Here is a 27,982-nt window from a genome sequence, read left to right as displayed (position 1 = left end):
TCCTCCTGCCTTAGTCTCCTGAGTGTTCTGATTATAACCATCACACAGCCCCAGTATTTTAAAGTTAAGTTTTTAAAAATTGCATTGAGTGTGCAATTAACAAACACAAAGTAACGCCTCCTACTTTGCATTTCATTGTTTTGGAATTCCTGTGCTTACAGGGGGGCCCACATAGATTTATCTCTATTTATTTTTCCAGGTCACAGGAATCTGAATAAAGGTGTCATTTATTCTCACTGTCACTTACAAACTGTTGAATACCAACAGCTTCATTGATTCCTTAGCTTAACCCAGAATTCTGTTTCCCTATTTATTTATTAACCTTATCCTAAGTCCAGGAAACCCTTTTCTCGTTGTCTACCATGTATCCATCCTATTTTAAACTCTAGGAGGCTTTAGAATGCAGCTGAGTCAAGCACTCTGAACAAATACAAGTTGAGAAACAAACACCCACCAAATACCTACAGACACCCAAGGACAAAAGGAAACGACGTTTCTGTTTCTGAGTAAGGTAAAGATGCCATCTTTGAAAAATCAAACACACAAACACAGCAGAGGATGGATTCAGGGAAACCAAGCCTGCCTGTGCTGATGATCAAATATGCCAGTTTTAAATCAAATTTAAGCATGGCTAAGGATGATCCGTGGGTTTTGCATTCTGCTTTCAAATACCTGCATAAAGTATAAACTAGAGATGGGAGGGCTTAGTCCTCCAGGCGTAAACTGCACAAGAAAACAAAACAAAACAAAACAAAACAAAAAACAGGAGGAACTGTTTAAAGGCAAAGATCTACCTTTCTGCTAAGTACTTCTTTTTTAAAAATGTGGCTGAGAACTCTAAGTGCTTATACCCTCCTCTGAGGCTGCCCACAGTCCCTTCTAAAGAGACTGTAAACAGGGTCCATTCTTTAGAGACCACGTCAAGTCTCCTAGGACCTCACAGTGTCTCCAGGGACCACTTGCTGCTGCCTGCTCTGCGGGGACATTAATAATAACCACACCTTAGGAGGACTTAACAACCACCACCTTGTGAGTGCGCACAATTATCTTTACTCAGCAGAACCTCAGGTCAGGGAAGTGAAAAGGCCTGGGAAAGGCAGAGCCAGAGCTTGAGCCAAGGTGTTGCAGTGCAGGAGGAAGCTGCTGACCACAAAGGCTGAAGAAGGTGAAGGGTGAGATCTGCATTTTCATCAGGCCTTAAGGGATGTACAAAGAGGCAAAAAAATTTTAATGGAAAAACAAGAACAGGATGTTTTATAATCATGTTTTATAACTAGTTTTACAAAAGTGAATTGGGCTCCCCAAGATAGAATTGCTGGATTTAGCAAATAAAAACACGAAGCAAAACAAATTTGAGACACTCAGACTTTCAAAAAAAAAGTTACCTGAGATCCTAATTTTACTCAACATCCAATATGCTAGCTGACAACCCTGGAGCAAAGGCCTTTTTGGAACAAACAAAAACCACCAATAAATTACAGTGCCTCAATTCCCCAGCTAAATGAAGACACCCTGTGCACTTCATGTCCTTCGGAAGCTAAGTAAAGGGAAGTGCAGAAGGCTCAGCTGCTCTTGACAGGGCATCTTCCTTTTTTTTTTCTAGTAGCAGACACAGCCCTTGACCCTAAAGACCTGGCTTTCACTAACCAGGCCATTTAATTTCGCTGCCCATTTGATTTCCAGTGCTTTCTCCATTTTGTATGTGTATGGTGGGGATTAAACTTCACTGAGGTGAAGGGAGGAAATGACACACACGCCTCCAGTATTTCCCGCTCCATGAGAATGGCAGAAACATTAGCCACAGGAATCTGGATCCCCCCTCCCACAAAGAAACAGATCCAAAACGCAATCATTTTAACAGCTTATGGCGCAGGTTCGTGACAGCTGTCTGTCCGTCCGTCTATCTCATGAATGAAGGGAGAAAGGAAATCCAGAAATGTGTCCGAAAAATAGCGTCAACTACGGAAAACAGAGTGAGATGCCAACAGGCATACCTCCCAGGAACGCTGTGCAGCCATGGAGGGGTCCTACCCTTCACAAAAGCCTGTGAGTGGGCACCTGAAACCCATCACTCTGGATCACAGAGACTAGCGTGATCACAGAGACTACTACTGAACCACAAACACACAGAGAATACAATATAGAGACTGAACTTTATTCACACACACCAAACCAACCTCCCATCTCTGCCTCAATATTTGCCTTTGTGTAACAAAGACATGTTGGGATTGGCTTAGGCGCTAGTCACTGAAATATCTGCCACACGCAACTTCAGGTCTACAAACCTCACGAAACACGATCTACTGAGCACAAATTGCCATGCACAGAAACTGCTTGGCGAGGAATCATCAACAGCTTTCTATGTCATCTCCTAAACGAGGCCAAACACTGAATCACGGTGGAATTCCTCACGTGCAACTACACCCAGTTAATCTTCAAGAAAGCAGCAAACTGTGTAAATCTACTTAAACCTGGGTGATAAGCACTTCCCTTTGCCAAAAGCCAGCGAGGTTTACTGAAGAACTCCTCTTAGATGGCAAGCCGGGCTCATTGGTGAGAGAGACAGACAGACAGACAGACAGACACACTGAAATTCTTAGTGCTCGCTCACCCACTTCCAGAACCCTATGACAAACCACTAGGGCAACAGACTCAGCCAAAAAGGTTTTGCTACATGTCATGATCTGCAAAACTAATACTGCATGACATCACTCCAAAGAAGGAGCTGCATGAAGGAAGTCAGGGAACATGACCAAAAAAAAAAAAAAAAAAAAAAAAGGCTTAAAAAAAAAAAGAAACTCAATATACATAACCCGAAATAAAACTGGAAATACCCACTTTCAGTTTGTAAAGACTTTTCAAGTATGAAGCACTTTCTTTTCCTTTCAGGTCACAGTGAGTATTTTCACAATTGCAAAAGTCCTGATCAATGGTTTCATTTCCGTTGAGGGATGCTGGCTGCACATTACCAGACTGTATCTACATAAGGAGTATCATGTCTACAAGTCACAACCTACAGTGACAGTATGAGCCCATGTCGTCAGAAGCTTAAACTACTAACTTTTATCTAGGCACTGACTAACAGGTAGCCCCGCGAGCACTCACACGCCTAGGCTGCTGGCCTGAGCCGGGCAGGTGGATGTGCCCACGGGCCTGTGATGCAGGAAAATCCTGTTTATCCCAGGTGCCCTGGCTCCAGCACTTGGGGAGAGAAGGATGAGCAAGGCCCACCTCTGCTTCCACTGAAATTGGGTGACTCCTACATATGTAAAATGCAGAATGGACTAACCATGGTTCAGCAGAGCAAACCTCAGACATCAATGCTCACACCAAACACCATGAACTCATCAAGTGCTGTCACACCCTTCCCTTCTGTGTCCCAACCCACGCCCACACACAGACAAGGGTGGGGAGGGGACAAGGGAGCCATGAGGACTGACACCAAGAAACTTTGCATGGGTGTTGCCAGGGATGAACTGGACATGGTAGAAGGCGTGTAGTGTGAGGTCTTAAAGCCAACTGGCTGGAATTGAAGTCCCGGCTCTGCACACTGGGTGGTGCGGACTCTGAGCAAGTTATTTAATCCCTGCTTCAATGTTCACTGTAAAGTGGAGACTAACATGACCTGCCTCACAGGGCTGCTTAACAGTGTGGTGAAATCTGTTAATCCACAGAAAGCATTCAAAAAGCCAGGCAGCAGATAGAGAGCTTCCCCTATCCTACGTGTAGAAGAGTGATTCTGACTTGAACACGTTCCAAAGGTGATTTAAGAATCCCTTACATTCCCTTTTACTCCTCAAGGAAGTTATCTGAAATCAGCTCTCACAGCTGATTATGTATTTCTAGATTAAAATCAACCCGCATTATAAGCCTTAAAATTGCCAATTCTGTCACCAAACTGAAGAAAGCATTATGAACTGAAAGGTGCGAGCTTAACATCACAGAATATTAGTGATATATATATATATGATTAATTAGATTTCCCATTCAGGCTAAGCCAGGATGAGATCATGAAGTCACTCAGGGTAACTCAGGTCCCTGGGCTGGAAGTGTGCTTTGCCAGTGAATGGCAAAATACTAACAAAAGAGACCTTTGACTTAAATACCACTGGTACCCGGGGTCTTGTGTCTGTATAATGCCTACACATTCATTTCTTTCTTTGCCTATAGAAAAAAAAAGAAAGTCTGTTTGTTTTTTCTGATTCAGTCAAGCCCTTTCGTCTTTGAATCTAAGGAGAGTCCTGAAAAGACTGCATCTTATCAGCCAGCTCCAGCCAGCACGCTGTCCCCCTCCACACACAAGCCTCCAGCCCCCCTTAGCAAAAGGCCTCCCCCTCAGAGCCTTTTCCCATTTCAGAGCTAACACCCTGCTGGGTTTTGACAACAAATAAATGAACGGACAAGGCCCTAACATAATTAGCCATCTTTTCAGGTAGAGAAAGGTGGTGGGGGAGGAGGGGCTGCGAGAATACTCCCTGCAAATTGGCTTGGCTTCTGAAGCTGATGCTAAGACAGAGCATCTGAGGGCACTTATTTTAAATAAAGCCACATGAAGTGAGTTTGGGAGATGCCTGTTTGTGAACCCCGGACAATCCGGTCACTGGTGTCGGCCAAGGCGTTGGTACAGATTTTAATTTTGTCATCCAGGCAAAAGTGACTGTGACCTGGGCATGGCGGGCATGGAAATCAGGGACACTTACCTCTTTTAAAAAGAGAAATTTAACCAACAAAGAGTCAAAGAGAAGAGAAAAGAAAATACTTTTTGACACCGTGGAAACATTTCAGATGGACTGATGGTGGGACAGAGTTTTTTTTTGTTTGTTTGTTTTGTTTAAAAAGCAATTTAGACAGTGGGAGCAATAATCCTGTGAAGAGCCGCAAGATAGTCACCAGGCATCGCGGCCACGCATCTGGATCTTAATGGAACCACAGTTTTCAGGCAGGGATACGGTTTGCTGGTATCATTACTGGGATAACTTAATTGATCTGTCTCTGAGGCTGAGGATGTAGACTAGAGATTTATTATGGAGGGAAAAGATCTACAATACTGTTCAGGTTTTTTTTTTTTTTTCCCCCAACAAGCATTCTGCCACTGACCTCTAAATGAGTTTAACCTTTTCTAAACAGACCTACACATTTTTAACATAATTTAGAGCTAGGTTTTGTTTTTGCTGCTGCTGAGGCTGTGGGATTTATCACAACATGGCTTCAGTAACCTCCTTTCAAAAACAAAGATGAAAAACAAAAGACCGAAACTAAAACCTGCCGGTTGCACTCCTTTTCCAGGCAGGGGATTCGGATCTAACCTTTTAAGAGCCCTTGGCGTTCAATCTGTTAGAAAAATGTATGAAACAAAATTAGAATAGGAAAAGGCGTGTGTATGACTCAGACGTATCCCAGTATCTCTGTCACAGGATTTCCCTGTGTTTCTAAAAACCCTGAGAAAGTGACAGAAGTTCCTGTTTTTTTTTTTCTCTTCTTTCTTTTTAAAAAAATAAGGGGGCGCGCGCGAATAAATACACACACACACACACACACACACCACATACACACGTCTTCCGGGTTCCCTATGAATCAGACAGGTTTCTTGGAGGTCCCCAGCGCAATGCCCAACGGTGTCCCCCGACTTATGCCGGGCTGCTCTGCACACAAAGGTCTTCAGGAAAACCCCAAACTTGTTGCAGGCCGGCGGAGCTCCTGGCCGCGCGCCCGTCCGTCCCACCTCTCGGCCCGACCCGGTCCCGGTCCCCTGGGCATCTCCCCGCCCGCCGCCTTCTTCCGAGACACGGTCACCGCCCCGCGCGATCGCCGCAGGCCCGGGGAGCGCGGCAACCTCACCTGCTTGCGGTAGGGCGTCCTGCAGCCGCCGGCGGCGCCGGGGTGGCCGCTGCCGCTGGGGAAGATCATCGCGGGCGCGGGGCGTTGGGGAAAGGCGGGCCGCGACGCTCCGGGGAACTCCCTCTTGGCTGTCCGGGCCGGCGGAGGCTGCGGCGGCGACGGCCGGGGACTGGCTCGCGGCTCCCGCCCTAAAAGTGCGGCGCGGCGCGCGCGGCCGGCGACTCTCGAGCAGCTCCGGGGGCCGCCGCCCTGCGTGCCATGGACCGGAGTTCGCGCGCGGTGCCGGCGGCAGCGGACGAGCAGCGCCGCCGCGTCCCCACCTCCCGCCGCCTCAACCACCGCCCCGAGAGCGCGCCGACCGGGGGCGGGGAAGCGGCCGCGCACCGCCTAGTGCCGCGCCCAGCCCTCCCGCGCCTCCCGCCCGCCCGCCGGCTTGCCTGCTTGCCGGCCGCGCCCGCTCCCCCGGCCTCGGCCCCCGCGCACGGCCTCCCCGGCTGGGGCGGTAACCCGGACTGCGCGGCGCCCCCATCCCGTGCAATGGTTGGGTCTGGCGCCCTGCGGGCCGCACATTCCTAGGAGCAGCCACCCCAGGCCCTTCCTTAGGCGACGCGTCGCCGGGGCTTCGCGCCCCACTTGGTAGCCCCTTTTAAGGGCATCGCTTCGGGAACTGCTGGAACACCTGGATAGGAAGCCAACTGGCCGCCTTTTCTTTCATCTTCCGCATCAGCCCCTGTTCCCGAAAAGGCGCGGATAATTACTCCCACTTCCCGGTACAAAATCAGCCTTCCAGCACACCTCTTCGTCCCCCAATTCGCATGCTACACTTTTGTAGCGCAAACGGGTTTTTCTTTTCGGTCCCTCACCCAGAGACGCCCGGGAAAGTTTTCGATTTCATTCTTGTGCCACAGAGGAAGAGTTTTCCTTCAAAACGACAGTATCAAAAAGGCAGTGAAAATCATATAAGCCATCTGAGTGGGAGATGTGTCCTTTCTGAAAACGACATTAATTGGAACAGGAATGTGCCCTCAACTTAGCTATTAAATACGACAGGGCAAGAAAGGGACAAAGACAGGAGTAATTTCCTTTGTTCCCAGGTTGAAAAAATAAAAACTGCTTCTCCCGCGGCTCTTTTCACAGTCACCCCACGGGATGTATCAGGCTTTGAACCTGTGTGATGTAGAAACCTCAAAAGCGAGTGGTCATGACATGCATGCCATTTCTGGGTAGGGTACTATGACTGATTGCCGTCTTTAAATTGGCGGACTCCCTAGCGAGTATTCCAGTATTCCGGGATTACAGCCATGGTACACACACACACACACACACACACACACACACACACACACACACACACACACAGGTCTTCCTTGGCTTCTAACATCTTCCTGGAAAGGCCCATCTGCTATGATAATGAAAAACCCCAGCTTGTCTAACAAGTGAAGGGACTCAACTTCTGGCTGTCACCATGGAAGCAGTGAACGTTGGCTTTCTAGCAAAAGTGAGGCCATTCAGAGGCCTTTCTGACAACAGCAAGTTTTGAAAAATAGACTTCCCAGATATCCTGCTGGTGACTTGGCAAACTGCTTCCATGTTCCCCAAAGCTCCAAAAAAGTAAAGAAATAGATAGTAAAGTCTCTCCTACTGAGAGCAACACACACACACACACACACACACACACACACACACACACACACGTAATCCTAATTCTTTTCATGTATTTAAAAAAAAAAGGAGAAAAAAGATAGGGTCCTTGGTGCACAATGGGCAAGTAAAAACTTTGTCCGTAAAATTTACGGGATCTCTGCCCCTTCTTAAAGAGTTTAAAGATTACAGCACAGCGGGCCTGTGCAGCAGTGGGGACACCAGAGGTGTCTTCCACTACTCCATTTATGAACTTGTGGTCTCCGTTCATCATGACCCAGCACAAATATAAAGTGGAGAGAGTTAGTTCCAACTGTTCAGTCGAAGAAGCCTTTTCCGGAGGACTTACTAAAGCTCCACACACACCCTGTCCCCTCAGCCATCACCACGATTCCAAACAGTCATTTATAGAAAAGGCCCCATGCACAACCTCAGTTGTCACCACTGCTCTCTTAGGAAACCACAATCAAAACCGCAGAAAAACAGTATTAATTTTTTTATGGTTTTCCCTTCAAGTCATGATGCACTTGCTGGGTGGGTTATGATCCACTGGATGCTGTTCTGTTCCGAAATGTTAACACTCGATTGGATAGTAGTTCTCTAGAGATAAAATGTTAGCTGATTAAAAAAAATTAAAGAGACAAGCAAAGAAAAAAAAAATTCTGATACTAGTAGAATGTGCACCCCCCCCCAAAAAAATGAAAGAACAAGAACTGACTTTAAGACTAAAACTATCTAAGAATTAACATGGAGTTTGTAGTGTCATATAAACTGTTTAATTTAGAGAAAACATAGGACGTGTTTTAAAAAAATAACAACATCAAAAAATGTACATTTGGGTTCAAAAGTTCCAAACATTAAGTAGACCGAGAATTTATCTACAGAGCATTAATACAAAGAAGAGAAGATTGATCTTCCTCAAAATGCATAAAAGGTAATGAGCTCATTCATATTCAAATATTCAACTTAAGGGAAGTAACAGGGATGTGAAATCGTGTGTATAACATATACAATCAATTATTGATAATCCATGAGCACAGAGCTGTAAGAGCAATGACAGGGATGGAGTCTAGTGAGGTCCAGTTAGAAAAATGAAATTATTATTTTTTTAAGAGATGTATTTTAAAACAAAAAGTGAAGAAACACTCTAGAGAGTCAGACTGCAAGCTGCTAACGGTGAGAACTGGTGTTGTGGATCCCGTCCTCTTTGCAGGGAAACTGAGACCACAGGGGCCTGAGCTGTACACCTCCTCCTCCCCCACCCTCAGCCCTAGGTAAAGCTGTGGGAACCTGACCCCAAGGGGCAGGCAATCCACAGACTGGCCAGTGACCTATGATCTGGGTGGGATCGAAAACATGAACTCGCCGATCTGACTCTCACCCATGGGAATTTGATTCAGAAAACTCCTAGGGCTAAACCAGTTAGGAAAGGGACAGAAACAGAGAGAGTGCCTGGGGGTAGAGAGGAGGCCAAGACAAGCCAAAACCATATGCGAGCCAAGGTTATGAGGAAGCAGAAACTATGAGTAAACAGGAAGCTGAGTGGCAGCAGACAGCAGGCTAGCAGAGCAGACACCGGGAGCCCTGAGATAGGTGCTGGAGGGGAGCTGCTCTCCCTGGAGATGCTTAGGCTCCCCAGAGTAGCAGCCCCTCAGACACCATATATGCATTTAAACCACACCCCTGTTTAGATGAATTGAAAGAATTTCTTGTCTCTTTATAACACAAGATGCAAAATTAAAAGCAGAGCAGAACAAATCTCTCTATTTCAGTTCCCCACTTGCTCGGCACACGATTTGGAGCAAGTTTAGTTGGCCTCTCCGCGGCTCAGGTTGTCTTCACAAGCTTGCTGTGCGTACAGTGTTACATCAAAAAGGTTCCGGGCTCAATAAATGGCAGCTGCTACTGTTGTCCTCCCGGTTTTATAGCAGTGGAGGGTGGTATAATAATATCTCATGCTTGCATAGTGAGCCTGGAAGATCATCGAAGAACAGAGGCAAGTGTACATTGGTTCTCCATGGCAAGTACCAGGCACATTTAGCTAAAGGGAGGTCATTTCCGCGGGAGTTTGTTGGACGGCGAACTGAAAATGCCTTCTCAGGCTATCTAACTACAGAGGACAGCAACAAGAAAATGGTTTGATGCGGTGTCTGTTCCAAGAGCCTAGATCCCCTGAAGAGTTTCTCTATCTTTTGTTCTCCAGTCTCCTCTCAAGAAACCATATGTTAGAATACAGCCATTTCATGAGTAGCAAGACCGAGCAGTCTCCGAGATCACACCGTGGGCCAGGCGAAGTGTGCACACAGGGATAATGACAAGGGAGCAACCTGGACAAGCAGAAGCCTGTGAGCTGGTAGTGCGGGGAGACACGGGTAATGATGCCTTTTGTGATAGCAAAGAGCTTGCACAACTGGAATTTGAGGATGACATTGGAAGACACTCATCCCACAGAATCGATCTTAAAACAAGACTCTGGTTTTCCGAGTTTCATGTTCATAAAGACTCCAGGAGGGGAGAGGGGTTATAAACCTTACGATGCAGAGGAGAAAGGGGAAAGGCAAGGAAAACGGATTTGCCTACCTGTTGAGGCCCTACGCAATATCAAGAGTAGTCTTAAAAATTGAGGCCTGCGTAGGGTTCAAAGCCTGAGCCCTGAACTCTCTCAAGATCTGTAATGCTGCATCTCAAAAAAACAAAAACAAAAACAAAAAAAACAAAACAAATAGGACATATCTCAAGTTCCTAGGTAAGGCTCTGTAACCCCTGCAGCAGTAATGCAAAGCCTTAAGAGGTAAGTGCTGGGCAAGTGGGTTGGACTGTAGTGTGCTGTGGCAGTCCACAGCAGGGGAGATCGATACAGGATACAACATGGGTGTGGAAGGCTCGGCTACATAAATGTTTTGTTTGGGAGCATGTTCAGAAGGAAGCCCTGTGCAGAAGACCAGGAAAAACAGACACGGATGCGGTCTGTGGGGTCGTCAGAGCTGAGCTCATTGCTGGGGAAGAATCAAAAGCCCACGGGTTCCGACCCCATACATACTAGGATCTATACTACTGAACCTCTTTTAGGCAAGCAACATTTGAATGAAGTGACTAAACCAAAACAAGCAACCAAAAACAGTGCGGCTGAGGGATTTCTCAGTTTGAAAAGCGTCTACCAAGGAAGCTTAGTATGCGTTTGGTCCCCACACTAGTGTGGCTGAGCACGAATATAACCCAAGGCTGAGGCAGAATGGAGCAGATCCTCGGGCCTGCCGACCACCCAGGCTAGCCTAACTGGTGAGCTCCAGGCAAACAAAAGACCCTGTGTCAAAAGATGTGCTTTTAAGGATGACTCCCAAGGTCGTCTTCTGGACCCCACATGCCAGCATCTGCACAAGCACGTGTATGAACACACCCACACATGCACACTCGCGTGAACAGAAAGACCCAGACAGTGTGGTGGCACCAACTACTGAAAGGCTGTTCAACAAGATGAAAACAACACACCCCTGTAAGTAAAGAGTTCTGTCCGTGTGTCACACACTAAAACCCTGGAAGGACCCTGTTTTACTTAAGTCAAGTTGAAAACTGAAAGGAAAAATAATTTTTTTCAACGTTGTTCCAAATCACAACCTTTAGTGTAAAAAAAAAATTATTGTAAGTTGTTCACATAAAAAAAATACTCCCATTTAAAAGTGTGTTTAAAAGCTCACACACTTTCTGACTGCTAGCAAAATAGAAGTAAAAATATGAGGTCAACAAATTCCTTATATTTCCATTTTTATACAAAACAGAGTTAGGAAGTACCCTCTCTCTGAAATAGAACCATATTTTCTAGAATGTACTATTTTGCTTTTTACATATAAAAAAAAGTTGCACATCTTCTTCCAGACTCAAAGGCTCCCTAGAGATGTACAAACTCACACATACAGAACTGAAAGCACTACAATAAGATAAAACTGCAGCTGTAAGTCTAGAATCCACACCGAACACCATAAACACAGCCATATGCTGGTGACGCCTAGGAGAAGCCATGCTTGGATTGCTCCTAAATCGCTCCTAGTGAGCAAAGCAAAGACAAGAGTTTTGCCCAAGTGCAGCCTGTCTGCATGGATGATTAACTAATAATAGCTGTCATTTCACACAAACATACTACAGACACAACACATGTCAGAATGCCTGTCGTTTTTACCCGAAGTCACAGATCCAATCGATAGTGCAAGTGAGGTTTGAACTTGGATTTCTCTACTCCCAAACCAAATCTGATGCCTATATTACTACTAACTATTAATAAAGTTTATATATATACATATATATATATATATAATGTATTATAGCACTCTCCTACAATGTTGGGGCATGGCCATAGCTCCCATCAGCCACAGATCTAGGGAACAACCAATCCTCTGAAGTGCCTTGCATTACCAAGTCATGCTGTTCACTAGATTAAGCCTATGATATGCATTTTCAATTTAGGACACACTGGAGTTGCATTGGGCTTATTAGAGTTCAACCCTATTTTAGGTTAAGGAGATCTGAACACTGAACTTCTTATTCAGTTGACTTGGGCAAACCTTGCACTGTTAGAATATATTTTGAATGGTTCAGATATAAACTCTAGCTTCAACCTAATACTTAGATCTCACTTTACTAATGGTTACTAAGGTGGACTCTCTGGCCACCCATTTTATTTGGGGATTTGGGGAGACAACTGGAGGGATGGAATTGTGATAGAGGCAAGAAGGACTATCTTCCACAGGCTGGCATGACGTTTAGAAACTTCTAGAATTCTTATGTGAAATTGGCAACATACTTTCCCTCAAAAAGCCATAGAAGACATATTTGAGATTAGTTTAATTGTAAAATTATATGTCAACCAAAACCTTAACTACCATTTAAGACATTTATTTCTATGGAAAAAACATGTTTCAAAATTTTTTAAAGTTATAAATAATTTGGATGCAGTTATTACTCTTAGCTTGAAAATATTAATAAAAATTAAAAGATCATGTAAACTTCTGATATAAAAACTCTAAAAGATATATTCTTCCCTATGTGTTTTAATAAAAACAACAGATCGCTTAGTCTTTCTAAAACAAAACAGAACAAAATCGTTCAAATGAACAAGTTAAAACTTGAGTATTTTGTACTTTTTTTTGTTTGTATGATAATGAATTTGTACCTGTAGCTCACACTCTATAGAAAAAAAAAAAAACATCAAGTGTTTGAGAAACTGGGATAAGGTGAAAGTCATTTTCATACACTGTGAGTTACCGTTTTCCTGAACTACCCACGTGGAAACTTCTATCTTCTATCCTTTTCACTGGGGAGACCTAGTACGGGAGCTGCTGGACTATGGGCAGACCTATAAAAGTCTGAGGGCCTGTTTTCAAACTATCTCAGATAACTCAAAGAAGTTTCCACGAATTGTAGTTAAACTCATAAGTTCTGAAGGAAAGCTATCATTACGGGGTAATCTCTGAAATTAGTAAGATAATCATCTCTGCACGTGAGCAAACTGGGGCAAGAGTAACAGCTGGGGAAAGGAGGGGGGGGGGATTCCTAATTGGACCCACCTCTCTGCTACGGCATCTTCAAAGAGACAGAAAGCGGTTAGGAAAATGAACAGAGTTTGTCAAAACTAGAGCCAACATCTTTAAATCGTGGAAAACAAAATGAATTCAAACCTGGAACAGCCACCTCCTTTCCATGAGTAAACTTCAGTTAGATGAATGACAACTTTGACTGTGCACAGCAAACTGTACCTGGGCCAAACAAACCCCACGTCACCTGGGAAGGGTGCAAAGGTTTGTTATAAGACAATGCTAAACATCAGGGCAGGTCTCTAATAGATGTTCAGCCCAAACATTCCAAACATGAAAGAAAACCAATGAAAAGTTCCTTTTCTCCTCAGTTGCAGAGCTCGTTATTAAATTAGGTCTATTTCACCTGAAGAGGAAGATGTTGGAATAATTAATGACGTCCTTAATGGAAATGAGACTGCTGAAAAGCTTTTCGTTCTCCAATGAATTATAAAGTTCAAGCCAGAATAAATAGAATTACAAGTGGATTTCTGCTCGGTTGAATATGTATGAAGGCAAACTTTCCAACACTAGGCTATGTAGCTTAGAATCCTGAAATGGGATACCTTAAGGAGCTTACATAAACTCCCCCCGCCCCAAGTGTTTTGAAGAACGACAAATTCTGGGTTCTCTAATGCACTTAACACACGGGGTATAGTGACAACAGACCTGTGGCAAATTGATACTCCCGAGGTGAAGGGAAGGCAAATGAGGAAATTCTGGGGTTGTCATGACAATATGACTGCTCGTGACATCAGCAATTCCTAATTCCAAACTGTAAGGACACTCCTAGAACACTCAAGTCATATCAAGCACATACTCCCTGAACCACCCCTCCATCCAACCCCCAACCGAACATTAAGTACAGTGGTTGAGAGAAGGATGTGCTAACCACAGGATTATTGTAAAAATCCAGACTCTGCTCACAGAGAGAGGCAGGAGGAAGTAGATAACTTCTGAAGACATCAGCATATTTCAGACACATAAACACACATGTATTCATAGTTGTAGGCATGATATATGCATTAACATGTTGCCATTCATAAAAATATTTTATCATTCCATTAAAGACTCAAGAGATGTAGGCAGGGAAGATGCTTCCATGCTTCTCTGTGAACAGGCAGGTTAGGCAACTTGCCAAAAGTCATGAAGGCCAAAAATACAGAACTTCAATGCTAGAGAGAATTGTTATAAGGGCAAATCCCTATGTCTAGCATACAATAATCATTTAACAAATATTTTTAAAGATGAAGGTAGGATTATTTTATTACATGTATTAATTTTTATGGGGGTGCGTGTGCTCTATATAGAGAGAGAACAGAGAATAACTTGCAGGAATTGGTCCCCTCCTCCCATGTTATGGGTCCTGAGGAGAGAATTCAGGTCATCAGTCTTGATACCAAGCACCTTTACCTTTTGAGCCATCAGATGAACCCTCGACAAGTACTTCAATGATTGAGTGAACACTGCTCTCTCTCCTTGGACACACGAGCTAATGATGAATGTCTTACGTTGCTCTGAAGTTGCCCACATTTATAACAAACTTCAAGGCTAAACCACCTCTGGAAACATCACTCCTACTCCAGGGCCAGATTCTATGTCCTTTGGAGATTTGTAAAGTAATTTTTCTGTGTTCTATATCCTTATAAAGTGGGGTAAAGTCATTTTTGGTGGGGTCTCCACAACCTCCTGGGATTGCCCAAGCAGTGCATAAGTCCCTTGATTATTTACTTACCATACAGTCCTGCATCTGGGAGGGTTTTTTGGCTGAATGAATGGCAGGATAAGCTAGCTTTCTTACATGAATACGTAAATGGTAAAGTGGCTGTTTTATTCTTCAGTTCAAGACCATGAATACGTGAGTCAGTAAGAACTGAATATCAAAGAAGTGAGCAAATCTTGGAGAATATATTTTACAAATCTCTCGACTATTTGGGATTTAGAGAGACATTATAGCACATGTTGCATTTTGTATCTGTATGTGACATTTTAAAAAATGATTTTTATTTGTGATTATGTGCACAGGAAAGCAGGTTCCCGTGGAATCCATAAGAAGTTGTTGGATCCCTGGAAGCTGGAGTTATAGATGGTTGTGAGCTGGGAACCAAATGTGGGTTTTCCAGAACTGCTCTTCGCTGTTAACAGTCTGTCAGGGCCCTCCCAGTAGGAGACTTTTAAAGAAACGGAATTCTGTAAAATGGCCTCTCTTGACCTCAACTGTTGGGAGTAAAAGACAAAAATATCTTCTTGCTTTCCTTTTTGGATAAAAAAGAAGTGTCTTCCTCATGTCTCTTCCACCAATGTCCTATAAATATTTAGACATTAACTCTACATCATGTAATCTAAGACGTTACTGATTATAAGTGCCCAAAGTTACTGAGACGCTATCATTAAAAACAAGGTAGATGACAGTAATTACAGGACATCATAAACTATAATGCATACTAATTTCAAAGGGCTTGATATTTGGAGGGTGAGTCTTACTATCAACAACATGGTGCACAGGTGCAGCACACACTTCATGCACACAGGCACAAGTGTCTTTTTCATTCATAACTTATATTGTAGGAGCATGTTCTCACAGACACTCATTTGGAAACCTTCCTCGGAACTAAGAGCACAGAGGAAATGAATCCCACACTCAATCCCACCGAGGAGAAAGACAATAGCAGGAGTGGACAGAGGGCATCAGCATGAGAACACCTCTCCCCCTGTCCCCAGGAACACTATCACAAAGAGCAAGTTAAGCCCTGTTTCCTTCCTCGGCCATTTCCTCACCGTCATACCCAGCGATCCGTGCAGTATTTGTGTATTACAGGCACTTATATCACTGGGAAGAGTAAAGGGAGTTGAACTGAAATCTGTTTAAGCCTTTGCCCAGCTCCTCTTCTCCACGTACTGCTATTAGTGCTTTGAAAGGTACCCATGGCAGAGACAGGTGGAGACAGACAGGCCTGCCCTCTCCTACTGCACAGCGGAATTCCATCTTTACCCCTCTCACTGATTTGCATCATCTCCAGAACCTGGTGTGGCTGTTCTCAGTCACCCTAGGGCTTCAGATGAGAAAAGGAATTGCCGAGTAATCACTATAAGCCACAGAAAAGACGTATCTGAAATGGCTGTCACCATCCTTACAACAGATAAAATGGCAACATGGACGGAAGCCATCGCTTTCCAGGCAAGGTAAGTTACCTGTAGGCAGAGATTTGTCCTTGGAGCAACACCCATTACATAAGGACTCCTGCATCCAGGAACTGACTGGTCTTCTGGCAGTTCCTCCCCCGCCTTACAGGGCTCTCCTTATCCTTTCATTGCTGTGACCCACAGGAAAAGCAAAACAGACTGGTTTTAACCAAAGCTTTGGGATTAGCTGTAAATTTTACTTACCTGTAAACATTCTGCTGTTACAAGTGAAAATTATCATTGTTCCAACCTTAAGATAATAGGAACACGCCTAACAAAAGATATATACCAAGCATTTAACTCAGGACTTGGTACACAGAAGTATTCAAATGTTAGTTCATTAATACGTAAATTAATGGTGGAGCGGTCTCTTCTAAAACTGTGTTTTAGGGGCTGAGGATGCAGTGCAGTGGTGGAGGCTTGTCTGGTACTCACAAGGCCCTGAGCTCAACTTCCAGGACTGCAAAAGCAAAACAACGAGTACGTAAGAACTATCCCAATATGTGTCGTTAGAAACATTAGAAACAAGGCTACTTACTGAGGTCCATGTTAAATCAATGACAAGTTAAAAATTCTCATCTGTCCGTAAAAGTTCTCGGTATTAAAACTTCTCATCTGTCAGACAAAACTTCTCAGTGTTAAAGAGTATCACTTCAGAGTCTCTAATTTACAACCTCTGGAGTAACTGAAAATATAGTCTATTTTAGAGGCTCTCATAAGGACCTAACGTTCATGCACGCCGTGGGATAGGTAAATCATTAAATAAATAATCCCACTACAAAACACCATCAACGTGGCAAGAACTGTTCTTCCTCCTCATCTATGTCAGGAAGTGTCACTTATTCTAGAAAGTCATCGCTTAGGTTTCTGGTGACTAGTAGATTATTTAAAGCCGGTGTACAAACCCTAGCAACAGACAATCAGATGATTCGTCCCGCTCTATCACATAACTCAAAACATCCCTATACACAAATAAGAATGGCCAAATTGCTGATGACTATTTGAACCTTATTGTTTCTACTCTTGTATGTGGATGGAGTCTTCCACGGTTGAAGCAGCTGTAGCTGCTAAGAGTTTACAAAACGCTGGTGGGAGTATACAAAAGCCCTGTGAAGCTGACTTTCGAGATGTTCCAGACAATTCAGGTGAGCTTATTCTTAGTGCTGTTTTATGTAGGAAGTGACCACACAGAAGATGGTTTTCTCTGAAATGCCCAATTTTCCCCTTTCTTAATTGAATTGTCCCCCAAGAAAGAAGGAAAGAAATAGAGAAAAGCCATTTAAAAAGTTGAGACATATAATTATATAAGAGCCAACGGTGACTCCATTTGGAAATGCTATAAATTTAAGGGATGAAACAGAGAAGATTCTGCTAATTTCCATAATTAATGGCAATCCCTCACCCTGACTACTTTTAAATTAGAACTCTATGATTCTTGCTGACTCTTTTCCTTCTCCACCTCTTTTACTCATTATATCCTCCAGGCCATAACTACTAGTCTCTTCCGTTTTCTTCTGTGACATTTCCTTATTCAGTCCAAATGCTACATCCTAAGCTTTCAAAACAGCTTTTCATTGCCACTGGCTGTTCATTCTACCTTCTAAAACAATCAGGCGCAAGGCACTCCACTCTTGACTCCCCTATCCCTTTAAGTCTATTTCAGCTACTCCTCATGCTTTGGCTACCCATGAATTTCTCAGCTACTCCTCATGCTTTGGCTACCCATGGATTTCTCAGCTACTCCTCATGCTTTGGCTACCCATGGATTTCTCAGCTACTCCTCATGCTTTGGCTACCCATGGATTTCTCAGCTACTCCTCAGGCTTTGGCTACCCATGGATTTTCCAGCTACTCCTCATGCTTTGGATACCCATGGATTTCTCAGCTACTCCTCATGCTTTGGCTGCCCATGGACTTGTTCCTTCCTGGCTCTGAGCTTTGCCAGGAAGCAGCTTCTCTTCTTCCATCCTCCAGATCACATTCATGCATCTCTCAGTTTTACTCTGTTGAAATCACAGCTCATGGTCTGCCCCCTCTGAGCTTCTGGTCTCATTTCCTGAGACTTCTTGTTTATTTTTTAAGGACTGTCTTAATACATAAATTAGGCCATCTCACTACACAACACGTTGTACATTATGAACTCCCTTGAGGAAATGCCAAGATACTGCATGCACTCTGTACAATTTGCTCTGCGGGAAGGCATCCAGCAAGAGAGCAGTACATGCCCAGTGACCTGGCTGCACCATAAATCAGTCCCTCCCAGTCTCCTTGCCAGTCCTGTACTCTTGAGTCTCTGTAAGCTACCACCAGTGCCTGTGGCTCAGTTCTTAATGATTTAAGACCAAAACTGATAAAGACACACACTGTCATCCTGACTCTCATTATAGAGAATGAACCAGAGAGTGGTTCCAGGGACACAAAAGATAGGTGTGGATAACCTCAGTGTCCTTTCTGTCTGTCGATCCATCCATCCATCCATCCATCCATCCATCCATCCATCCATCCATTATCCACCCAACCACAAATCTACCTTTCCTTATTATAAAAAAATCTTTGCTATAAGATATACACAAAACACAGATTCTTGAACTAAGAAGGTTGGGAATAACTAAATATTTTCTTTCTCTTGAGTGAACATTTACTTATTAAAATACAAAATAGCACCAAATGTATTTTCAGAATGATTGACACAACCAGGAATTATTTTCTTTCATGACACAAACCCTTGAAACTCCAATGGTTGATTTTTTTTCAAAGCATCTGCTTCGCCTTCTTCCTCTTTAACACAAAACAGTAGAGTTCTCTGTGGACCACTTTGCCTCACTGCACCATCCTACAAACTGCCACTGCCATTGCTATCATAGAATAGTAGACAAGCATAGGCCTTCAATAAAAACTATAACTAAAAATAAAAGAGAAATATAAATTTATTAGCTTAGCAACCTTCATCTAAACCTATAGTTATACAAAAGAAAAAGGAATACCTACCTTATCACTTTTGTGAGGAAAAATAATTATAAAAATCATAATATAATTAAATTATAATGATAAACTACCATCGTTTATCATCAGCAAAATAAACCTTCTTTAGATAACATAAGCACACAGATAAGAAGTTTTCATAAGTGACATTATTTCACCTAAAATACCAGGCTTGTCTTTGCATCATAATTCCAGCATCCAGGAGGTTGAGATAGGAAGTGCACCATCTGTTTAAAGCAAGCTTGGGCTATACAGACAGACCTTGTTTCAAAAGAAGAGAAAGAGGAAAAAACTAGAATACATCGAAAATATTTACTGTGATCAAGTTGGCTTTATCCAGAGATGCAAGGCTGGTTCAGTTTACTCAAATTGATAAATGTAATAAGTCATATAAATGGACTCCAAAGACAGAAATCACATGATCATTTCAATAAACACAGAAAAGTCCTTTGGAAAAAACCAGAATCCCTTCATGATATAAGCCCTAGGAAGAATAATGTTAGAAAGGATGTACATCAGCATCATAAAGGCTCTGTTTTCAAACTTGTAGTCAATGTTATGCTAAATAGAGAAGAATCTGAAGCAATCGTATAAAAATCAGGACTAAGATAAAACTGTTTATTCTCTCCACACCTATTCAAAATAGTGCTCTACAATTTTACTTGAGCAATAAGAAAAGAAATAAATTGATTTAAATAGGAAGAGATGTAGTTAAGCTATTCCTGTTATCAGATGATGATACTCTCCTTATGAGACATTTTAAAAGCTCCATCACAAACCCCCAGAACTTATAAATACTTTTAGCAAAGTAGCAGGATACAAAATTAACGCGCACACACAGAGATCAACAGTCTTTCTATATACCAATGAAAACACTCTGGGAGAGAAATCAGAGAAACAATTCCATTCACAGTAGTTCTAAAAATGTATTATCTTGGAATAAACCCCACTTAGAAGCTGGAGGGTCTCTTCAATGAAAACTTTAAAACTCTGATGGAAAAACTCCAGGAAGACACTATCAGATGGAAATACCTCCCATGCTCATGGATTAGAAGAATTAATATTCTGAAATGATCCTCCTACCAAAAGCGACTTATGGATTCAATGCACTCCCAACCAAAGCCCCATGCTATTCTTCAGAGAAACAGAAAAACAATTTTAAAATTTACATGGATGTTCAAAAGACCCTGGATAACCAAAGCTATTATACTAAAGGGATTACCATTGCCTATCTCACATCATACTACAGAGTTATAGGAATAAAAACATGATACTGGTACAAGAACAGACACATATGTCAATAGAACAGAATGGAACACTTAGATGCCCAGATATATGTCCATAAAATTACAGCCACCTCCTTTTTCTCTCTGAGAAAGATGCCAAAATCATACAGTATAGAAAAGACAGAATCATCAGCAAATTGTTGAGGACAGTGGATGTCTACATGTGGAAAAATGAAACTATATCCTAATCTAACACACACACACACACCACACACACACACACAATTAACTACAAATGAATCAACGACCTCAGCATAGAACCTGAAACTCTGAAAAGGCAGGAAATATGCTACAAGATAAGACACAAGTAAGGACCCTCTACACGTGGCACAAGTCAAACAGGAAGGCCAACTATTGACCAATGGGATCTCTGAAAGAAGAAAGCACTGAAGGAGATGATTGATTGAACCAATAGGCACACAAAACAATAGCCCACGACATGGAAGAAAATCTTTGCCAGTGATACATTCAACAGAGGACTAGACTATACAAAAGACTTAAATATAAAATCAAGAAAACAAACAACCCAATCAAAAATGGGGGCTGTAGCAATGTCTAGTTGAGAGCACTGGTTGCTCTTCCATAGCATCAAGGTTTAATTCCCAGAGGACAGCTCACCACTCTCTTTAATTCCTGTTCCAGGGAATCTGGTGCCTTCTTCTGGCCTCTACAGGTTCCAGGCACACATGTGGTACACAAAGATACATGCAGGTAGAATACCCACACAGAGAAAAATAAAATAAGTGGTCTACAGATCTGAACAGGGAATTCTCAAAAGAAGAATTCCACATGGATAAGCAAACATTTAAAAAAAAAAAAGCATTTGCCATCATTAGCCATCAGGGTCATGCAAATTAAAACTACTTTGAGATTCCATCTTACCCTAGTCAGAATGGCTAGCACATGGCAAACAAACGTTGGTGAAGATGTAGTAAAAGAAGTATCCTTACTCACTGTTGGTGAGAGTATAAGCTGGTATAACCAATATGGAAATCAGTGTGGAGACTCCCCCAAAAGCTAGAACTACAGTTACCATACAGTGCAGCTATACCACTCCTGGGCATATATTCAAAGGACCCTGTCTTCTACACAGAGAGATACATGCTCACTCGTGTTTATTGCTACTTTTTTTCAAACAATAGTTAGAAAATGTAATTGGCCTATATGACCATCAGCTAATAAATGGATAATGAAAATGTAGTATGTATACACAACAAAATTTTGTTAGCTGTGAGAAAAAAATGAAATTTGCATTTGAATGGATAGAACTGGTCAAAGAAGAGAAGAGAAAGAAAAGAAAAGAATGAATGAGGTAACACAGATTTGGAAAGACAAAGGCTTCATGTTCTCTTTCAGATAGATAGATAGATAGATAGATAGATAGATAGATAGATAGATAGATAGATAGATAGCTCCTAGCTCCAAAACTATAGATTTGTGTGTTTACTCTGGAGAACCTGCAGAAGCCAGGAATCTAAAAGGGCATGAAGGATGCCTTAACGAGGTGGGGTAAGTATTGCATAGCTAATGTAAAAAGTAGAGAAGGAAGAAAAGACTGGGATGAAAGTATTTAAACACAGGGGTAGGAAATGAGGAAGAAGAGGAAGGGCGAGAGGATTAACCAAAAGGAGAGGTGTATGAAAAAACCACATGGAAAAGTATTACTCTGTAAGCCAAAAAATGTTATAAACTATCCTGCGTGGCTAGATACTACTTTCCTGTGCAGGTGTGGGAGGTCATTCTGCCTCACTATTCAACAGAACTGGCTGATAAGAGAAAATACCATACGCCTCGGTTTCAAAGTACAGACTAATGAAGCTGGCATTGATCTGGAAATCTGGAAGCTTCCTCCTTACTGGTTAGCAGTGAGTGGCAGTGCCAGAAGGCATTGTGCCGAGCGTCAGAGAAATAGCATCAATGATCTTGCTCAACGTTGAGCAGCCTATGAACTATGAATACCAACCTGCCAGGTAAGGTGTCCTCACTGTGCCAAAATGTCACAGCTGCTATGGGGCAATCAACTTCTCTGATTGAATTTGAAGCCTGTTCCTCATACTGCAAACCTGGCCTAAAGCTCATAGCCGAGAAGGTCTTAGGTCTTAGGAAAAACTTACTACTATTGTTTCCCTAAACCGACATAATGTCAAACTCTCTTCTAAATATTTGTGTTTATACTAATAGACAAAGGCTACTCCCAGTTCTGGGGGAGAAGATCCTTGTCTTTAGCTAAGTACCCACTGTGCGTCTAGGAGTTCCCAAAGGATAGTTCTAAACTCATGGCTACATAGATGTCCCTGGTCAAGCTCAGTGGATCCCAAAACAAAAGAAAAAGATGTAAATGTGGAGAGAGTCTTGTAGGGAGGAGAAGGGAGAGGTTTAAAAATTGGGGAACGAGAACAAGCAGAATGTATCATAGAATACACAAAATTGTCAAAGAAGAAACTTAGTAAAAATTATTTTTAAAAAACCAACTAAGTTAATTGGGGAAAAAACCCCAAACACCTCTAGTGTTCCAGTTTAATTTCAAGATAACCTACAGTATCCACTTCCTCTCGGTGCCTGACAGCACCATGGCATCAAGTTCTGAACCTCCCATTCTTGGCTGTTCTAGCTGGGCCTAGAGGTACAGGCTTGTAATCCTCGGTAGTCCAGAGGCCAAGGCAGAATACTTTTGAGTTCATGACCTGCTGAGGTGCAGAATGAGCTCTTGACAAGACGGGGGCAACACAGTGAGACCCTGTCTCGAAAAGTAAAACAGAGTCTGCATCGATTAGTAGTAGCTGGGTTGTCTACCACAAGGCCCTCCTTACTTACTCCAGTGCTGAAAAACAAAAATAAACCAAACCAAATAAAATAAGAATGGTAGTATTAGACATTATCACTTTAGTACTTAATATGTTGAGGGACATTGCTAATCAAGTATTTTCGAGTCTTTTTTTTTTTTTTTTTTTTTTGGTTTTTCGAGACAAGGTTTCTCTGTGGCTTTGGAGCCTGTCCTGGAACTAGCTCTTGTAGACCAGGCTGGTCTCGAACTCACAGAGATCCGCCTGCCTCTGCCTCCCGAGTGCTGAGATTAAAGGCGTGCGCCACCACCGCCCGGCTCGAGTCTTTATTTCATTCATTCTTACACTATATTTCCTGGCTCTCTGTGCCCTCACACGTCCGGTCCACGGGATCTCCTCATCACCAACAGCATCACCAGTCTACGTTTCATTTCACTGCATCAATCTGAAGTTCCCACAAGCCCTTCCAGAGTGCTCTTTCTAGCAGTAGTGTTCACAGATCTTCCAGGCCTCTTTGGAAGGGGCATTTCAGACAAGAGCTTTCTACATCTCTCTTGAACTGCCAACAGCCTCCCATGTAAATCACAGCAATACCCACTTAAAATTCCACTAGACATTCACCTGGTTTTAGTTACACCAACAGTACTGGGGAATCTCCAGCTTACTCGTCTCCAAGTGTCCTTGGCCCTATCCCTCGTGAACTAACTGAAACCTTCAATTCTCCCTTCAGTGCCAAATAATGAGCCATCACTTGAAACTGTTTATAGGACGCGGCTTCGGTTCTTTCTCAAACTCATCTCTATATTTTTCCATATCTTCTTTGGCATTGCTCTCCATGTCAATAGTTTCAGAAGCGTCTCTAGTTCTTTACAAGATAAAGATTTTTGCCGTGTATCCCTTACTTTAAATGGAGTTCCCTATACTGCTCTTTATCCCCACCCTCATCCAAATTCCCCCCGCATCAAGTATAGTTTCGTTTGTTTTCAACAGTGAGTCTTTTTTTCTCTCTCTCTCATGATTGAAGAGATAGCTCAGGTGGGAAAGTTCCTGCTTCACAAACATGAAGACCTAGCTCCATCCTCAGAAGTCCTGTCAAAATGCCAGGCATGGTGACACACACTTCAGGCACTTGTAATTTCAGGGTTTGGAAGGAAGAGACCGGAGCATCCCTGAGGACTGTGGGCCAGTCCGTCTAGACATCTGGTGGCTTCCAGGCCAAGGAGAAGCCCTTTCCCAGGGAAGGTAGAAGGCATTCCTTAGGATGTCGCTGCAGTTACCCTCTGTCCGCTGCAAGCATATGCACATACCTATGCTCGCACGACTATTGCACAAGTGTGCAAAATAAAGCATTACATGAATATGCCTTCCTTTTAGAAACAAGGAAAGACGAGGTAATGGTTTTCCCTGGACTATTTACTTGCTCAGGCTTTCTCTACCCTAAGACAAGGAAAGAAGGCACCTCTTGTTAATGAAGATGTTGAATTCCTTCTCTCCCTCACAGCCAGGGTTATTGAGTGATGGCCACTCAGCAATAGAAGCTTGCACACAGGCAGCTCGCATTCTAGCTAAGGAATTCTACTCCCTCCTCAACGCTCCACAACTTCTCTCTGTCCATCCAGCACAGCTGAGCTCTGTATCCATGTCACCTACCTGCTTCACAGAATCCCAAATTGCTGGCTTTTGCTTGTCCTCCTTTGTCCCCCTCTCTTATCTGTTCCAGATCTTTTCGATAGATGATCTCACCCACAGCAATCCTAATCATCGCCACTGGACCAAAGAAGCCCATGTGTAAGGTTCCAAGCTTAACTTTCTGACTGGGAGCCGAACTCATTATGGCCATACTCTCTTGAGTTTTTGTGTGCCCTCCCCCCCCCCATCATCAGCATATTTTTCTTCTCATTCTCCTCCCACCCTTTCCCCGCCTCCCCCAGATGCTCCTCACTAAAGCCACCTGTATCCTATACTACTGTAATTCTGGAATCAAACGTGATTTTTTAAATTGCCTTAAGAGGCTAAAAAAAAATACAATTTTATAAAATTAACAAGAAAATTGTCCTCAACTCGTATGGCGCTCTCACTGCTCATTTTGTTTTGTTTTTACACAGAAAGTCTTCAGAGAAGGCTCTGGGAAAAAATTGGTTCTCTAACGAGTGAAAATAGTCCTAAATGCATTTGGGAAGGCAGCCTGCTTCCAAAGTGCAGGGCAATGAAAGCCCCATTAATGGCCAGCCGTTGGGTCTACGTGCACTAAGAGCCGAGTAGCTGAATTTAAAATTGAATTTCAGCACAACTTTGGCTTGAATACTTTTAAATGAAAAGAAAAATCACACACTTGGGTGTGATTATATCTACTGTCTACGCACTCGTAAGTGACTAGACATGTAGCAGAAACTAAAAAAAAAAGATTCTGCATCATGGATTTCAGAACTCTTTGTTCCTAGTTTTAAAAGTAAAAGGATGCAAAGGAATGAATAATTGAGGATTCTTCCCTGGATTTAGTTTGATTTCCTGAGCAACTAAAATGTAAAAGGGAGGCAGTAACAGGAAGGGAAGGAATTCTAAAGACAAATATGAAGAGGATGTTTGCTGGTCTGGAAGCACAGTTCGGTGGGAGAGCACTTGCGAGGCATGTGGAAAGACCTGAGTTCAAGTCCCAGTACCAATAGATAAATAAAGGATGCTGACCTTAAAGTAATTAGGAATTGCTCTTCCTGCTAGAATTGATTACTATTAGGTGGGCCTCACTAGAACTGAGAATGAGACTGCCCTACCTGGCATGTGGACCTAACTCATCATCGCCGTGCCTGAAGGTACAGCTGCTTAAATGGGGCAGCGTGGAGTGGGAGGATTTTAAAGCAATACTATTTTGAGTGGGAGAGCCTAGATTCTCAAGCTTGCAGGCAATCGCTTTACCCGCTGAACCATTGCCTCAGCCCCTACAGTGAGTTCTTTTTTTTTTTTTTTTTTTTTTTTTTGGCGGCAGTGGAGGGGGGCAGGAGTCAAGACAGGGTTTCTCCGCATAGCCTGTCCATCCTGGAACTTGCTCTATAGACCAGGCTGGCCTCAAACTCACAGTGATCCACTTGCCTCTGCCTCCCTAGTTCTGGGCTTCAAGATATGTGCCACCACAGCCTGGCCCAGTGCATTCTTTTCAACCTAAGGAGATGAGTAGGTCTTTTAAAGTTCTCAAAATCCCTTTCCCTGTATAGTTGCTTATCAGTTGCTTTAGATCTTATTAGCACTTTCAGAAGATTGAGTGAAGGGAACTCTAAAATACTTTTCATCCCTAACCGGTTGTTCCTCAGTTCATCCAACCGATGTTGATGAGCAACTACAGTTGAGCCGCTGGATACCAAGTACAAAGGAGGAGGCAGCTGATGTTAAGAAAGAGAAGCAACGGCACCAGAGTGACTCACAGGATTTCAACACAGACTCCGGAAGCAAGAGAATCCCATGGGTACGAGGAAGCAGTGGAGCCAGTCCCCGAGACCTGCTAAGCCAAGAGCAACTGGACGACCTTCGGAATGGAAGGAGTTAGGGAGGATGCTGTCAAACTCTTCCCTTTAAAACCATGCCTGAACCAAAGGCAGTGACCCAGATGGTATGCACATGGCCTGTGCTCACTATAGTCAGTCCCAATGTATGGGAAGGCAGCAAACTTAGGCTTTACTGAACTCTGCTTTCCTAACTCAGGTTCTGACTCCCCTGTATGTCCTTGGTATGGTCTCACTCCAATGAGTCTCTGTTATAATCAGAATGTCTCACTAAACAGATAGTAGGAAAGTTTTGTGAGAAAGAGTATTACAGGTTAATTAATCTTAACTAATTTTTGCAGTGCTGGGATTTGAATTCGGGCTTTGTGGGCGATGGGCACACGTTCTACTAAGGCGCGCACCCTCAGCCTTTATAGGTTGGTGCCTGTGACTCCTAAGTTATTTTAAAAGGGGAAGAATTTAGCGTCAGTCAACCCCACCTGCTTACCTAAGGTGTTATTTTTTTTTCCTTCCAAACATTTATTATTAAAGATGCTGTAGTATTTTCACCTACAACAGTGGCAGGCAACCCATTAATTTTACTCCAATTAAAGGTTTTGGAAAAAACAAAGAGCCTCAGATTCTAGGACAGGAATAACTTGACACAGTACCCTCCATCTACACCCCCCCCAAAAAAAGAAAAAAAATGCAAATTAATTATCCTTCCTCAACTTTAAAATGCATCTTTAATGTTTAGATATTTCAGTGTCTAAAAATATTTTAATCTGATAGCTACAAGTTAATGTCAATGGTGACAATTCTTTGCAAACTATATGAGTCACGGGCTCTTCTGGTTGGAAACATAGATGTTTTATGTCAGAGGAGACATTACTCTTGCTATTAGAAGCCAGGAGATTTGTGATGAGATGGTCTTATACTTTGGGAATGAGTGTGTCCTGTCCAGATCCGTGCCGCCACCTCACTCTGGGTGACTTCGGAACCAGGCAGGGTCACAGTGGCTTCTCTTTAATTAGGATCTCACTGCTAGGAGGGCTGCTCCTCAAGAGGAAAAGAATGTGAAAGCAAATTATAAATAGAGGTCTTCAAGGCAACTTAGTAGCTTGGTCAAGTAATGAAAAAATGCCTGGCTTCTTTGTCACCCGAGTTAGGCTGGAAATAGTTTTGCTTCCTGCCAATTGAGAAGGCTGGAATTTTTAATCTATGTTTGTTAA

The 27,982-nt window shown here is 42.9% G+C and overlaps 1 protein-coding gene across 9 annotated transcripts in view; it reads right to left on the bottom strand.

Annotated features, from left to right (window-relative positions):
- The window catches only part of Rbms1 (RNA binding motif single stranded interacting protein 1), a 212,816-nt gene that overhangs the window by 119,650 nt on the left and 65,184 nt on the right, over positions 1–27,982 (bottom strand). For 2 of the 9 annotated variants that reach the window (XM_038336650.1, XM_038336652.1), the window contains exon 1: positions 5,839–6,080. The exons of 5 other annotated variants lie outside the window; for them this stretch is intronic. In XM_038336650.1, the coding sequence (XP_038192578.1) occupies positions 5,839–5,907 (69 nt within the window). In that variant the 5' untranslated portion in view covers positions 5,908–6,080. Of the gene's footprint in view, positions 1–5,838; positions 6,081–27,982 lie in introns of those variants that run through there. 2 more of the 9 variants (XM_038336653.1, XM_038336656.1) reach the window with 2 other exon arrangements.

The sequence above is a fragment of the Arvicola amphibius genome, chromosome 7, assembly GCF_903992535.2.
Source record: "Arvicola amphibius chromosome 7, mArvAmp1.2, whole genome shotgun sequence".
Taxonomy (NCBI): Eukaryota; Metazoa; Chordata; class Mammalia; order Rodentia; family Cricetidae; genus Arvicola; species Arvicola amphibius.
This window is presented reverse-complemented; position numbering and strand designations above follow the sequence as displayed.